At 36.2% G+C, this 17,599-nt stretch overlaps 1 protein-coding gene across 1 annotated transcript; it reads left to right on the top strand.

Annotated features, from left to right (window-relative positions):
* Nucleotides 1-960: 960 nt before the first annotated feature.
* LOC140712126 (BH3-like motif-containing cell death inducer) lies at nucleotides 961-17,163 on the top strand. The gene is given in 4 exon segments (XM_073017848.1): nucleotides 961-1,065; nucleotides 16,046-16,196; nucleotides 16,199-16,215; nucleotides 16,999-17,163. Coding segments are annotated over 4 exon segments (438 nt in total).
* Nucleotides 17,164-17,599: the final 436 nt, after the last annotated feature.

Below are 17,599 nucleotides of genomic sequence, written 5' to 3'. Positions count from 1 at the left end.
GCATCTGCCTATAGGGTAATGGATATTTTTGTGAAAAGTAAGTTTATTTCAAGGAGAATGGCATGGAGGCTACTGGAACCACTCAGATAGGTGTGACAATGAAGGATATTTAGAAAATTTAAACATAGGAATTCTTTTTTTAATTATTATTATTATACTTTAAGTTCTAGGGTACATGTGCATAACGTGCAGGTTTGTTACATATGTATACTTGTGCCATGTTGCTGTGCTGCACCCATCAGCTCATCAGCACCCATCAACTCGTCATTTACATCAGGTATAACTCCCAATGCCATCCCTCCCCCCTCCCCCCTCCCCATGATAGGCCCCGGTGTGTGATGTTCCCCTTCCCGAGTCCAAGTGATCTCATTGTTCAGTTCCCACCTATGAGTGAGAACATGTGGTGTTTGGTTTTCTGTTCTTGTGATAGTTTGCTAAGAATGATGGTTTCCAGCTGCATCCATGCCCCTACAAAGGACACAAACTCATCCTTTTTTATGGCTGCATAGTATTCCATGGTGTATATGTGCCACATTTTCTTAATCCAGTCTGTCACTGATGGACATTTGGGTTGATTCCAAGTCTTTGCTATTGTGAATAGTTGATTGATTTAATGTGAAGCCCAAGGAACCCCACATTACATCCAGTGAACCAGGTAAATGAGGGCACACCATTCATGGAGATGGAAAATTCAAGATGAGGTTACTTTATAAACATGGGTTCATTTTCACACTCATATGTAAATAACTGAAGAAATTTGTCTGGGAGTTAGCAATAAGTTTGGGACCAGAATTATAGGTTGCTGAGTCATAAAATAGCAAGAAGATGAAAAGAAATACACTTAAATAATAGAAGCTATTGGGAATGTCAAAATGTAAGGGCTCAAAGATAGGACAAAGGGACACCAATATTTTGTGAAAGGGAAAAAAAAAAGAAAAGCCCACAAAGAACACACCAAACATGGCTAAAGAACAAGAAGAGGCCACAGTAGGAGGACATGCCAAATGCCCCACAAAGATAAAATCAGATAGTGACCCGAATCTGACAAGAAGAAGATCAATGAAAGTATTGATAATGATAGAAGTCAAATTTCATTAGCTTGTATAACAAATAGTAGACAAATAAGAGAGTGAATACCCTCCTAGAAATTTGGCAGTAAAGGCAAAAGGGAAATGTAGCTCCATGATTAGCAAGTAATAAAGTAGCAGAAAGAGTTTAGCTTCACCAAAACATACTTAATCCCTCTATATTTAATTCTTTCTCTTTCAGTGCAGGCATGATTATCTTCTCATCATTGAGTCATCAATATAATAACTACTTTCTTAGAAAACATTACTCTTTCACTGCAATACATTATTGAAGCCAGGCACAGAAAGATAAACATCACATGTTCTCATTCATTTGTGGGGGCTCAAAATTGTAACAATTGAACTCATGGAGATAGAGAGTAGAATGATGGTTACCAGTGGCTGGGAAGGGTAGTCGGGGAGTGGGAGAAGTTGCAGTGGTTAATGGGTACAAAAATGTAGTTAGATCAGATGAATTAAAGTCAATGATAACTTACAGTACTATTTAAAATAAGGAGTATAATTGGAATGTTGTAACACAAAGAAATGATAAATCCTTGAACTTACCGATACCCTGTTTATCCTGATGTGATTATTACACATTGTATGCCTTTGTCAAAATATCTACATACTCCCTATGTGTGTGTATATATATATAATGTAAATATGTGTGTGTATATATAATGTAAATATATATACCCACTCTCATGCAAATTAAAAATAAATTTTTAAAAATCATGAATTAACTAAACACTCCAATCAAAATCCACAGATTCAAGAATGGTTTAAAAAAACAATAACTGTCTGTAACCTACCTACAATAATTACATTTTAATATAAAGACACAGTAAAAAGAAAATGGAGAAATAAAGGTATACCAGAGGCTGGTTAATGGGCATAAAAATACCAGAGGCTGGTTAATGGGGATAAAAACCCTAATCCCATAGGATTAGTAGCCTTCCAAGAAGAGGAAGACAGAGATTTCCTCTGCATGCATCAAGGAAAGGCCATGGGAGAACACAGCAAGAAGCTGGCCATCTGCAACCCAGGAGAGGAGCCTCACCAGAACCAAATCAGTCAAAACCTTAATCTTGGACTTTTAGTCTCCAGAACTATAAGAAATAAATTTCTATTGTTTAAGACATCCAATATATAATATCATGTGATGGCAGCCCAAGCAGATGGGTACATATAATTTTGAAAGTTGCGTGTGGCTATTGCCCACCATACTGCACAGAGCACTTCATGTGAATGCTATCATTCCAATATATATATGATTTGCTCTTCCATATATATAGATATTGAGTTGCCTTTACTATAAATATAACTATATATGTCAATATAGTCACTTTTGTTATTATTCTTTCAACTCCTTATGTGATTGATCTCCTGATTTTACAGTTCAGGGTAAATATACACTGTTATTCAATTGGAAAATATCAACCAATACATTTGGATCAACATTTCAAGTGAAAGCCTTATTTGTACATCAATCAATTTTATGAATTTCTCTAAATTCAAAGAACAAGCACCAAGTAGCTATCATGGTTTGGCATACATTTTTCAGGTTCACAGTTATATTAAGAAAGTGAATTAAATGATAAATGGAAAAGTAATGTGAGAGTTTACTATTCAACATATTTATTTTCTCTTTTGGAGTAGACTTGAGGTCCCATTCACTGTTCGGAATACAAAATACTCTTTGTCTTCAAAAGACGATGCATTATATTTATTAGACTATGCTTACCACCTTGGTGATGGGATCATTTGTACGCCAAACCTCAGCGATACACGATTCACCCGTGTGACAAACCTACACATGTACCCCTTGAACCTAAACTAAAAGCAGGAAAAATATCATAAGCTTAAAAATATATATATTTACAACAGAAAATCTCTATACTTGCGGGAAGGTGTTTAAGCTGTTATGGTTATTGGCCTCTTTGAACCAAGGTCCTTTTTCTGTCACTATTGCCTGATGATGCTATTGCCTGACCATCCCCTGGATTTGTTTACTTATTTGTTGTTCAGCCATATGAAGGATCAGTTCTTCAATTAGTTGATTGCCAAGCTTTTTACTAATCTGTCTTAGTTTGTTGTTGTTGTTGTTGTTGTTGTTGTTGTTTGAGATGGAGTCTCGCTCTGTCACCAGGCTGGAGTGCAGTTGCATGATCTCTGCTCACTGCAACCTCAGCCTACCAGGTTCAAGCAATTCTTCTGTCTCAGCCTCCCTAGTAGCTGGGACTACAGGCGGGTGCCACCACACCCAGCTAATTTTTGTATATTTAGTAGAGACGGGGTTTCACCATGTTGGCCAAGATGGTCTTGATCTCTTGACCTCGTGATCCGCCCAACTCGGCCTCCCAAAGTGCTGGGATTACAGGCGTAAGCTACTGTGCCTGGACAATCTGTCTTAGTTTTATTGTCCTTACTTACACAGGGGTCGCTACTAAACTACATCCATGGTGATCAAATTATATTGATGTTTCAACATATCTTTGGATGGATTTCCAAAAGCATAAAATCACAGACACTGACACAAATTCTGAAATAGTGTTCGGTGCCTGGACTGATATGGATGTCAGAGATATAACATCACTTTAAAGAGTTAAACACAGCTACAAATCATGTCTAAATTTTATCCAAGTTGGAAATAGAAACAACTAGTGAATTACAGGAATTCTAGAAGATAATACATTATGTTTGTCTGAACCTAGAAATCCATTTTGGTGAAGCAGTGATTGGCTTGTTGTTTTACTATGTACAGAATGCCTACTGTTCTAGGAAATATGTTTTTATTTGACAAGCCTTAAAAGATTGAAACTTTAATCTTGATTACCAGTGAAGGTTTCTTTCTCTCTCCTTGTAGGGTTGGCAAAAGCTAGAAACTTGCAGTTAGAGAGGAAAATTCTGGTTGACTTCTGCACTTTACAACTTGCTATTCTACTCTTCCTCTCTCATCTTGCCGCCTGCTGTTTTTGACTGCAGAGCTGAAGCAATGAGGAATTAAAGAAAGAAGTTCAGATGTGTACTATCTCTTGTCCAATGACAAGTTCTCTGGCCTTGAAGATTTATAATGTTGAATTTTCTCCTATGGGTTCTTTTTTATCAAGGATCTCTCACTTGCAAGAGTCAACCTCAGTCTGGCCAAGGTTTTCATTCACTTCATCCTCACTATCAAGCTACCCAGCAAGAGTACCTACAGCTTCCTTTTGCTGAGGTTCAGTAATCCCGAGAGCTGTCCTCTTTTTTTTTTTTTTTTTTTTTAATTTATTTATTATTATTAAACTTTAAGTTGTAGGGAGTTATACCTGAGCTGTCCTCTTAAACAGATATTGCAGACCATCTACTAACACTATTACTCTCTGAGGTCACGTCTGATGCATGTAACACATGCATATCCCTTGTTCAACCAACTCTGGAATCAAAGCTAAAACATTATTTGCAGCTTACCTTTCCTTTGCTGGGCTCTAAGAGCAGCTAAATTTGGTAGTTCATTGTGTCCCCCAAATGCATGTGGTGTATACCAAAGATTCTCTTTAAAATCTTTTCCCTAGGTTCGTGAACGATGGAAATTTCATTACACAAATAGCTCTTTTTAAATACTCTTTGTGTGGTGAGGTGCTGAAAGTTGAACAATCTTTATTTTCTACCTTATTAAATTTTAGTCTCACTTCTCATTTTCAAATGTATTAATAATATCAGTTAGATACTTACATCTTAGCATCAATTTAACATAAATATTTTTAAATATTGCAGTGTCCCCATGGCTTAGTCATCAGACTTCTTTGACTCTATGCTACGCTCACTCTTTAAATAACCTTATCTAGTCTCATTCATCTGGTCCATCCATATCTTCACCCTGAGCCCTCTTTTGCGTTCCATTCTTTTTTTTCTTCCTTTCTTTATTTCTTTTTTCTTTGAAGCAGAGACTCTCTCTCCAACTCTCCAACTGCTTTTCAACTTCTCCACCTGGAGATCTAATAAGAGTTTTAAAATAAGCAGGAGCTAATCAATGGGTATGCATGGATAAAAAGATAAAAATAATAGACATTGGGGACTCCAAAAACAGAAAGGGAAGGAGAGAGGAAAGAAGGGAGGGGAGTGAGGGTTGAAAATTACCTATTGGGTACAATGTTCACTATCTAAGTGATGGATACATTCGAAGCCCAAGCCCCACCATTACAAAATACATCTATGCCACAAATTTGCACATGTAATCCCTGAATCTATAATAAAAAAAATCTCTGAGAAATTTTATAAATAAATAGAATAACACAGCTACTGACACAGATATAATTTAATTACCCCCAAACCTGTTTGCCTCATGTTTGTCATGCACTCTATTTTTTCATCCAAAAGCCTAGGGGCTATATTTAATATAGAAATGGATTATATGAAGCTCATGCTTCGAATGGATTCTCCTCTCTCTGAGAATAAAATCTAAACTTCTTACAGTATAATCAAAGACAGTACATACTCTGGAATATTTTTCTTTCCACCCTGGGATTTCTTCATCTTCTGTCAGCCATTTCTGTCACATTACCATTTCATGTGCTATTTTCTCTACCTGGCACTCTCTTCTCTAGATATCTTCATGGTTTACTTCTTTCTTTATTTCAAGATCCTGATTAACTTTCTGCTTCTGAGGGCCTGTCTGGGGCAAGTTATTTAAAGTAATATACACCTCATACTGTAGGTCATTTGCTGAATTTTTAATACAATTTTCTGTGTATTATGTTTATTTATTATTTATCAACTAGAATTTAAAATCTCTGCATGTAGGCACTTTATTGTTTGCTATTTGCATCATATGAAAAGTTTCTATTTCTGATTCATAAGCAATAAATTAACAAACTCTTTTTAGGAATTGATTTTATAAAAGAAAATTTCTAGCATAATTTAAGTGAAATCATTTCGATAATATGTATATTAATTACATTTTTACATATTATTTTCAAGGGCTATATCCTATTAAGAAACTATTTGCAGTAGCCATTATAAATTTAAAATATTTTAAAAATACATCACGCAATATTACCTTATCACAGTGGCAAATTTGGCTACCTTTTTCTAATTGATTACACTTGCTATTTAAAACATCTATTTTTAATATTTGCCTACTGGGTCAAGATAAAACAAACAAGAACAGATATTTGAAAGTAGAGTTGCCAAAAAGTTCATCTGTTTCGGGGTGGGGCAGGACACAGATAATTCACTTGTATTTTGATTAGCAAAACCTTTCAAAATTTAATTTTCTTCAAATAATAGAACATATACTTTCTGAGCAAATACCTCTGATGAAGTAATGAACATGTTATTTCCCAGATGGGTTTCAACAAAACACAGAATACACTTTTTTCAGTCAGTAGATGAAAACACAGTAAAATAAAACTCAAGGGTTCATTTACTGAATTAAAATTAAGATAATCTGCAACCATGACAGCAACAGTGACTTTTGCGAACCTAAAATTACAAAGTTGAGAAATTGTAGATCTCTTTTGAGTAGTGAGCCAAAGATTTGTCTATTCAATAAAAGTCGCCATATGAACTCAAAACACATAGTTTTAAAAATATAGGGAAATATGTATTTTTAAATATATCAAAATTTAGTAATTTGGTAACAGTCTATATTAAATACTAGTTAAAGTTCATTATTTTGAATAATACATATTTCTAGAGTTCTCTCACTCTCTTTCTCTCTCTTCTGTCTGTCTCTCTTTATATCTATAGCTATGTATGTGTCTATATATATTTATATATAAAGAGATAAATAGATATACACATTCACATATAATACTTCCTTCTTGAAGCAGATACATTTATTACATTATTTATATTTACACATATTGAATGCAAGTTGAAAATAATTGTCACCTTCAGAAGAGAGAATTTTAAAAGATCTGTCACACAGATTAATGCTAAACTGAAATAAAACATAAATGATTATCCTCACTTATATTATTCTCAATCTTTTATTCTAAGCTTTACAAGAACTTTTAAAAATCACCTGAAAAAAACAGCTCCTTTGGCTTTTTGTAGTTAGTTACTCCTGCTTCCTTAATTTCCATTATAGATTTAAGTAAAATATGAATTGACCTGAAAGTAGGTAACTGAAATTTACAAAGAGAAAAAGAAAACTGAAAAATTGAATTTTAACTAATCAATATATACTTGATATTATTTATTATCTAGAGGGAAATGATTTAATTTCTCTTTTTCCATCCCTACTTCCCAGGGAAACTTAGTTAATTAGTAAATTACCTAGAAATTTTTCCAAACTTCCTGATTTAACTCTTTTGATTATAATTATATTCACAAATACTACTTTTGGAAACAATAACTATCAAAGCATAAAGCCAGGAGTTGTTACAGAAAAGACTGACACACACTGTTTTTATTTTTTATATTGACCAAATATGTCAGTCGAATGACAGATTTTAAAAACATGCACTCCAATAATAGTTCGATTGTCACAATATTTTATTCAGCAGTTACACCCTTTCTATCTCCCTTAAATAAACAAAATTTTAAAGCAAAAATGTGATCTAGAAAGTAGATAAGTCAATTAATTATACAGCAGAAAGGACAGGCACTTAAAGACATAGCTAAATATCTTTTTGTTTGTCACTTAATTCAAATTATCTCTACCTGTACCCCCAAATATCCCCAATTATGCAATGTAAAGCAATTGTGAAATATGATGCACATAAAAATGCATTGAATTGAAGTTAGTCACTACTGTCTCATTTTCCTTTTAAAAAATTGAGGTGACTTCCATTTGCAGTTCTGACAGAATAGCTTGTAGTATACCAAAACTCCTTCACGAACTCGAAAGCAAGATTTTTTAAAAAAAGATTTAAACAGTTCAAGAACTTCTGAAGTAGCCAGAACTTGAGTATATAGAGAATGTTTAGTAAGATAAAAGTAACAGTCAGAAAATTGCTCAAGTCAGGCAGAGATGAAGGCTGCAAGCTGATAAAGGCCAGACACCTAGCAGAGATTTTGTCAAATTCATGGGCCTGAAAAACATAAATTAAAAATCAGAGTTCCTAAGGGTAGCAAAACTGGTAGAGATACAATCTCCGAGAAAAGAGAGATTAAGGGAAGAAACTCAGAGAATTTTCCTCTCCAAGTATGTGCCAAATTCTTAAACTGCTCATAGTAAGAAACTAAGAAGGTACACAGAAAGAATCTTTTAAAAATGGCATTTAAAATCACTTCCTGGTATTGAGGAAACAAAAATTGAGGTTCAAGATCTTGCAAATATTAGGGACCTTAGAAGGTACCTGATCATTTACACTGGAAGTCCTGGAGGGTCACAGGAGTGAGGGCAAACACAGGAAGGCCATCCCTGTTGAAAACTTCAAACTAGCCTTTTGTCTGATAACTTTCTGACTCCATATACTTAATCAAGCCTCCTGTCCATCAGAAGATAAGGTGAGTAAACACTAGGTGAAGCCAACACCATCTGGAGCCTCTAAAATTATTCATATGTGTTATCTGGCATTCTTAAAAAGTGGGGAATGGCCAAGATGGCTGACTAGGAGCAGCTTAGGTGCATGGTTCTCATGGAGAGGAAGCAAAAGGGTGAGTAACTACGGCACCTTCAAAAGAAACATCCAAGTACTCACATTGGTACTAATCAAGGAAACAACTCCACCCATGGAGAACTGAGGAAAGCAAGGCAGGACGATGGCTCACACGGAGCCAGGGAACCTCTCCCACCCAGGGAAGTGGTGAGTAAATGCATGACCCCAGGAAACCATACTTCTCCCATGGATCTTTGCAACCCTCGGATCAGGAGATCCCCCTCATGAACACACTCCACTGGGGCCTTCAGTTTGACACACAAAGCTATGTGGAGTCTCCACTAAGCAGCTGCTTAGATGCTCACAGAGACCCAGGAACTTCAGATACTCTGGATTTCTGGGCATCCCAGCAAAAGTAACTGCAACTTAAACAAAGCAAGAGGTTAGACCCCTGTGTGTACCCCTAGGAAAGTTGCTAAATTCAGAGAGCTGAGCAGTGACAGTCTGTGGGTTCTACTTCCATGGCACCTCACAGGGTAAGATACCCTGGCTTGGAGATCCAGCCAGCCATCAGTAGCAGTAGCAGTGTTGCACCTTCCTAGGATGGAGCTCCTTGTGGGAGAGGCAAGCTATCATCTTTGCTGTTTGGGCAATTTAGCCATTCCAGCCTGCGGACTTTGAAAAGCCCAAGTCAATGGAGCAGAAGCAGTACCCCAGCACAGCACAGCTGCTCTACGAAAGTGTGACCTGGCTGCTTCTTTAAGTAGGTCCCCAATCCCATTCTGCCCTGGGTAAGACCTCCCAAGGGGGGGCCTCCAGCCACCACCACCAGTGTTCTCTGGCCTACAGAGGTTGGAGAAGTCCCATGCACAGAGCTCCCAGAGGGACAGGCAGGCCTCCATCTTTGCTGTTTGGATGACTTAGCAGTTCCAACCTTAGGCTCAAAATAAAGGGATGGAGGAAAAATCTACCAAGCAAATGGAAAACAGAAAACAAAAACAAAAACAAAACAGTGGTTGCAATCCTAGTTTCTGACAAAACAGATTTTATACCAACAAAAATTATAAAAGACAAAGAAGGTCATTACATAACGCTAAAGGGTTCAATTCAAGAAGAAGATCTAACTATCCTAAATATATATAAACCCAACACAGGAGTACCCAAATTCATAAGGCAAATTCCAAGAGACCTTCAAACAGACTTAGACTCCCACACAATAATAGTGGGAGACTTTAACACCCCACTGAAAATGTTAGATGAATTGAGACAGAAAATTAACAAAGATATTCAGGTCCTGAACTCAGCACTGGATCAAATGAACCTGATAGGTATCTACAGAACTCTCCACCCAAAAAAAAAAAAAAAACACACACACAATAGAATATACATTCTTCTCATTGGCACATGGCACTTACTTTAAAATTGATCACATAATTGGAAGTAAAACACTCCTCAGCAAATGCAAAATAACTGAAATCATAACAGTCTCTCAGAACACAGTGTAATTCGATTAGAAATTAAGACTTAGAAATTCACTTAAAACCATACAATTACATGGAAATTGAATGACTCCTGAATGACTTTTGGGTCAATAATGAAATTAAGGCAGAAATCATGAAACTAATGAGGATGAAGATCCAATATACCAAATCTCTGGGACACAGCTAAGGCAGTGTTAAGAGGGAATTATAGCACTAAAAGCCCATACCAAAAAGTTAGAAAGATTTCAAGTTAACAACCTAACATCACAAGTAAAAGAACGAGAGAACTGAGAACAAATAAGTTCAAAAGCTAGCAGAAGGCAATAAATGACCAAAATCAGAGCTGAACTGAAGGAGATTGAGACACAAAAATCCATTCAAAAGATCAACTAATCTAGAAGATGGAAAAAAAAAAAAAAACTAGGTAGACTACTTGTTTAAATAATAAAGAGGAAAAGAGAGAAGATTAAAATAAATACGATTAGAAATGACAAGAGGGATATTACCACTGACCCCATAGAAACACAAACAACCATTAGAGAATAGTATGAATACTTCTATGCACACAAACTAGAAAATCTAGGAGAAATGGATGAATTCCTAGACACATCCACCCTTCCAAGACTGAGCCAGAAAGGAACTGAATCACTGAACACAACAATAATGTTTTCTGAAATTGAGTCAGTAACAAATAGCCCATCAATCTAAAAAACCCAGGACTAGATGAATTCACAAATGAATTCTACCAGATGTACAAAGAAGAGCTGGTAGCATTCCTACTGAAACTATTCCAAAAAATTGAGGAGAAGAGGCTCCTTCATAACTCATTCTATGAGGCCAGCATCATCTTGATACCAAAACCTGGCAGAGGTACAACTAAAAAAGAAAGTTTCAGGCCAATCTCCTTGATGAACATTGATGCAAAAATCCTCAACAAAATTCTGGCAAACCAAATCCAGCTGCACTTTAAAAAGCTTATCCACCATGATCAAGGAGGCTTCATTCCCAGATGCAAGATTGGCTCAACATATGCAAATCAATAAATGTGATGCATCACATAAATAGAAATAAAGACAGAAACACCTAATAGCTCAATAGATGCAGAAGGGGCTTTTGATAAAATTCAACATCAATTTATGTTAAAAACTCTAAATAAACTAGGTATTGAAGAAACATACCTCAAAATAAGAGTCACATATGACAAATTCACAGCCAGCATCATACTAAATGGGCAAAAGCTGGAAGCATTCCCCTTCAAAACCAGCACAAGAAAAGGAGGCTCTCCCTCACCACTCCTATTAAACATAATATTGTAAGTTCTGGCCAGGGCAATCTGGCAAGAGAGAGAAATAAAGCACATCCAAAAAGAAAGAGAGTAAGTCAAACTATCCCAGTTTACAGATGACATGATCCTATATCTAGAAAACCCTATCGTCTCAGCCCAAAAGCTTCTTCAGCTGATAAACAGCTTCAACAAAATCTAGGATGCAAAATTAATGTGCAAAAATCACTAGCATTCCTATATACCAATAACAGTCAAGCTGAGCCAAATCAGGACGAACTCCTATTGACAATTGCCACATAAAAGATAAAAATACCTAGGAGTACACTAGCTAGGCAGGTGACAGGTCTCTACAGGGAGAACTATAAACCTCTGCTCAAGAAAATTAGAGAAGACACAAACAAATGGCAAAGTATTCCATGCTCATGGATAGGAAGAATCAATATTGTGAAAATGGCCATACTGCCCAAAGGAATTTATAGATTCAATGCTATGCCTATTAAACTACCATTGGCATTCTTCACAAAACTAGAGAAAACTATTTTTAAATGTATATGGAACCAAAAGAGAGCCTGAATAGCTGAGGCAATCCTAAGCAAAAAGAACTGGGGATGTCATGCTACCTGACTTCAAACTACACGACAGGGCTACAGTAACCAAAACAGCATGGTACTGGAACAAGAACAGACATAGACCAATGGAACAGAATAGAGAATCCAGAAATAAGACCACACACTTACGACTATCTGATCTTTGACAAAAATGACAAGAAACAAGCAATGGGGAATGGATTCTCTATTCAATAAATGGTACTGGGATAACTGGCTAGCCATATGCAGAAGATGGAAACTGAACTCCTTCCTTACACCATAAAAAATTAATTCAGGATGGATTAAAGACTTAAATGTAAACCCCAAAACTATCAAAACCCCAGAGGACAATGTAGGCAATATCATTCAGAACATAGGCATGGGCAAAGATTTCATAACAAAGATGCCAAAAGTGATTGCAGCAAAAGTAAAATGGACAAATGGGATCTAATTAAAGATATTTTACACAGCAAAAGAAACTATCAACAGAGTAAACAGACAACCTACAGAATGGGAGAAAATTTTGCAAATTATGCATCTGACAGAAGTCTAATGTCTAGCATCGATAAGAAATTTAAACAAATTTACAAGAAGAAAACCCAAACAACCCCATAAAAAAGTGGGCAAAGGACATGAGCAGAAACTTTCAAAAGAAGACATACATGCAGCCAACAATCATATGAAAAAAAGCTCAACATCCCTCATTCTTAGAGAAATGCAAATTAAAACCACAATGAGATACCACCTCATAGCAGTTAGAATGTCTATTATTAAAAAGTCAAAAATAATGGATGCTGGCATGGTTTTGGAGAAAAAGGAATGTTTATACACTGCTAGTGGAAGTGTAAATTAGGTCAACCGTTGTGGAAGACTGTGTCAATTCCTCAAAGACCTACAGACAGAAATACCATTTGACCCAGTAACCCCATTACTGGGCATATATCCAAAGAATATAAATTATTCTGCCAAAAAGACACATACATGCAAATGTTCATTCCAGCACTATTCACAGTAGCAAAGACATGGAGTCAACCTAAATGCCCATCAATGATAGACTGGATAAAGAAAATGTGGTACATATACACCATGGAATACTAGGAAGCCATAAACAAATGAGATTATGTCCTTTGCAGGAACATGGATGGAGCTGAGTCGATTATCCATAGCAAATTAACACAGGAACAGAAAACCAAATACTGCATGTTCTCTCTTGTAAGTGAGACCTAAAGGATGAGAACACATGGACACATAGAGGGGAACAACACACACTGGGACCTTTTGGAGGGTGGAAGATAGGAGGAGGGAGAGGATCAGCAAAAATAATTAATGAGTACTAGGCTTAATACCTAGGTGATGAGACAATCTGTACAACAAACCCCCATGACACAAGTTTACCTATGTAACAAACCTGAGCTTGTACCCTTGAACTTAAAAGTTAAAAGAAGAAAATACTTTTAAAAAAGAAATATATACAAATTGGGAAAGAATAAATAAGACTGTCTGTATTTACAAGTGACACAGTTGTTTCTATAGGAAATCCTAAATGATTACCAATCAAAATACAAAAACTCCTAGGACTAATTAATAAGTGATTATAGCATAGATGCAGGATACAAGATTGATATTCAAAAATGAATAGTTTTCCTGTACACCAATAATGAACAAGTCAAGTTTAAATTAAAAAATAATCATGATACCATTGATATTAGCACCCCCCAAAATCAAATACTTAAGTATTAGTTTACCAAAATATATTAATACAAGATCTATATAAAGAAAACAATAAACTCAGATGACAAATTTCAAATATCTAAACAAATTGAGAACCCCACCATGTATATAGATATGAAGATTCAATATTGTCAATATGTTAATTCTTTCCACTTTGACCTACAGAATCAAAACAAACTCAATCAAAATTTCAGCAAATTGCTTTGGAAATATTAACAAACTGACTCTAAACTATATATGGATAGACAAAAGACCCAGAGTAGTGAGCACAATATTGATAGATAAAAACAAAGTCAGAGGATACCTATTAGAATGGCAATTATCAAAAGAACAAGAGATAGCTGTTATAGTTTTGATCTGTATCCCACTCAAATCTCATGTCGAATAGCAATCCCCTAGTGGAGGTGACTGGATCATGAGGGCAGGTTTTCTGCTTGGTATTGTGTCACACCAGTGAGTGAATTCTCACAAAATCTGACTGTACGTAGCACATCCCTCCTCTTCTTGGTCCTGCCCTCCCTTTGTAAGACACCTGCTTGCAAGTTTGCCTTGTGCGATGAGTAAAAATTTCCTGAGGCCTTCCCAGAAGCAGAAGCTGCTATGCTTCCTGTATAGCCTGCAGAACTGTGAGTCAATTAAACCTCTTTTCTTTATAAATTACTCAGTCTCAGGTATTTCTTTATAGCAATGTGGGAATGGACTAATACAATAGTGTTGGCAAGGGTGTGGAGAAAGGGAACTTTTGGACATGTTAGAGGGAATGTATATTAGTATAGCCATTAGAGAAGGCAGCTTGGAGGTTCCTCAAAAAAATTAAATACAGAACTACCATATGAACCAACAAACCCAGTTCTTGGTGTGTATCCAAAGGAAATGAAATCAGTATCTCAAAGAGATGTCTGCATGTCCATGTTCATTGCAGCACTATTCACAATAGCTGAGGGGAGGAACTTCTAGGGTACAAATATGTTCTTTAAAAAAATATGGGTGCTAAATTTTTAAAAATTTACAAATCCGTATACTTACAATATATGTGCTTTCTATATTTTTTATATCTCAATAAACTGTCAAAAAACAAATTGAATCACACCACTTAATTACCTTCTATTAAATTTTCCCATACATTTATAAAGCATGAAAATAAGACTAAAATAAAATAATATTTAAAATAAGCCACAGATTCTAAAGACAGAATCTAAGGCAGAAAACTGAGTGGAGTAAAAATCATCCTCGAACATTTCCTTGAATCATTTTTGTAATCACTAATATTATACTTCAACCCTCAGAGTTGAAAATCCAAGAAATACAAAGAATAACTTCTATTTTCATGGCTGTCACTTACGTTTATCTGCATTTAGTTTTAGTGTGTGTGTAGAGGAGGGTGATTAAATGAACTTTGATGCAATTCCACTCTATTTATTCTAGATTATTGTTTATGTTAAGAAACTTAACTGCAGAGTAAAATACTTTATATAAGTAATTGTAATTCTAGATTTAAGGACCACTTATTCCTATTGCTGTTTAGTGTTCCATTGTGTAAATATATTATAATTTATCCACTTTATTTATTTATTTATTTATTTTTTATTTTTTTATTTTTTTAGCATTTTGTTTATTTATTTGTGTACAACACTGTGGTCAGGAACTTGTTGCTTCCCCAGGGAAATTGTTTGCAAGCATCACTGAGAAGAGGACTTAACAATTCACATTGATCATTCCCTGTGGTCTGCCATGGCGAGGGTGATACTTTCATGTTTTATAATCACCAGACAAGAGAGCTGGATCAATTTTCTCTCTCGATATTCTAGTCTCTGTTGGAACGACTCCCTCAGGCATCAGCAGCTCTGGGTTCTTTCTAAAAAATAAAGTAAGTACCCTTAGGTCTGTTCACAGTAAGGGACAAGAAGTCCAAAACGTATCCCTGCCTTTTACGGTTCAGAAATCAACATGAGGATCTTTCCCACTTTTAGGTAGTACATACAGCTTTGCTGTGGTCTGTGTGTCAAACTTACTGAGAGGAGGACATTGTGGAGACTTACTGTTAATTAGCAATGCTTATGCATGCAAACCTTGGTCAGATAATGTTGTGTTTGCAGAGAAGCGAGAAGAGAATTGAATAAGTACATGACCCCTTGGAAGCTGTTTTCAGTTGAGGATTTTGGTGAGTAGCCACTTGAAATCAAGGGAAATTCCATGAATAGTAGGAGCTGGGAAGAAAGGCACAGGAGGAAGGATACCACCACTTTTTTCTTCCCATCTAACACCGTGCTTAGGCAAAGCATAGTCCATATGAGATCTGCCTTATAAAAACTTGCTGAATAAAGCTAATGGAAGTTAAATTTTGGACTTTCTTACATAATAGCTTCAAATTGTGGTGACTTTGTTGCCTACAGAGGGCCGGGAAATCCATTTCTGTGAGATCCTAGAATCTGAGTGTATGCTCTACACAGAATGGACAGAACGAGCCTCTGGCAGTTCCATTTATCCAGAGGCAAAAGCGTGCCTGCCACTAGAGCGCTCTTGGGTTCCAACAAAGAACCTATGTTGCTGATGGACATTTGGGTTGATTCCAAGTCTTTGCTATTGTGAATAGTGCTGCAATAAACATACGTGTGCATGTGTCTTTATAGCAGCATAATTTATAATCCTTTGGGTATATACCTAGTAATGGGATGGCTGGGTCATATGGTACATCTAGTTCTAGATCCTTGAGGAATCGCCATACTGTTTTCCATAATGGTTGAACTAGTTTACAATCCCACCAACAGTGTAAAAGTGTTCCTATTTCTCCACATCCTCTCCAGCACCTGTTGTTTCCTGACTTTTTAATGATCGCCATTCTAACTGGTGTGAGATGGTATCTCATTGTGGACAGATTGGATTAAGAAAATGTGGCACATATACACCATGGAATACTATGCAGCCATAAAAAAGGATGAGTTTGTGTCCTTTGTAGGGACATGGATGCAGCTGGAAACCATCATTCTCAGCAAACTATCACAAGAACAGAAAACCAAACACCGCATGTTCTCACTCATAGGTGGGAACTGAACAATGAGATCACTTGGACTCGGGAAGGGGAACATCACACACCAGGGCCTATCATGGGGAGGGGGGAGGGGGGAGGGATTGCATTGGGAGTTATACCTGATGTAAATGACGAGTTGATGGGTGCAGCACACCAACATGGCACAAGTATACATATGTAGCAAACCTGCACGTTGTGCACATGTACCCTACAACTTGAAGTTTAATAATAATAAATAAATTTAAAAAAATAAAAAAATAAAAAAACAACAACAACAACAAAAAAAAAAAGAACCTATGTTGCCTAAGGAAACAGTGCCTTCTCTTACAAGGTACAATCTTGGCTCCTCTGCCATGAAGCAGAATGTTCCTGGACATGTGCTTCAGAGACCTTCCTATTTAACCAGGATACAAATTACATTGTTATGCAATTCCTCTGCTGAGGCCCTGTAAAAGGAGTGAGTTAGGACAGATACAGTAAGATACTAGGACAGATTTCCTCCATTATTCAGGCTGCACAACACAGAAGGAAACTTGATTTCAACAAGAATACCCAATTCTTAACATGCTTTTCTACCCACTTTTACCCATACCTTTTCCAAAGTTGGTTCAAATTGTGCAGAGCAACAATAACATTTTAAAAAAGGATAAACTGGCTAGTTACAAGTAAATGGCATTTAATTAAAACAAAGCTTACAAATTCATGAAAAAAAAGAAAAGCTATGTGATTGTAAACTTTAGGGCAGCATACAGTGCCACTGTCTTTTGCAGTTTTGAGTGTATTTCATTTGTACATTGGAAGTAGGTATTTGTCATATTATTAACACTTACTCTACTTAATTGTGCACTCAGCATTTGGCATCAGAATAATCTTGTGTAGTCACAGGGT

Source organism: Chlorocebus sabaeus, chromosome 7 (assembly GCF_047675955.1).
Source record: "Chlorocebus sabaeus isolate Y175 chromosome 7, mChlSab1.0.hap1, whole genome shotgun sequence".
Classification (NCBI taxonomy): Eukaryota; Metazoa; Chordata; class Mammalia; order Primates; family Cercopithecidae; genus Chlorocebus; species Chlorocebus sabaeus.
The sequence above is the reverse complement of the archived record's forward strand: the minus strand, read 5'-3'. Positions and strand labels throughout refer to the sequence as shown.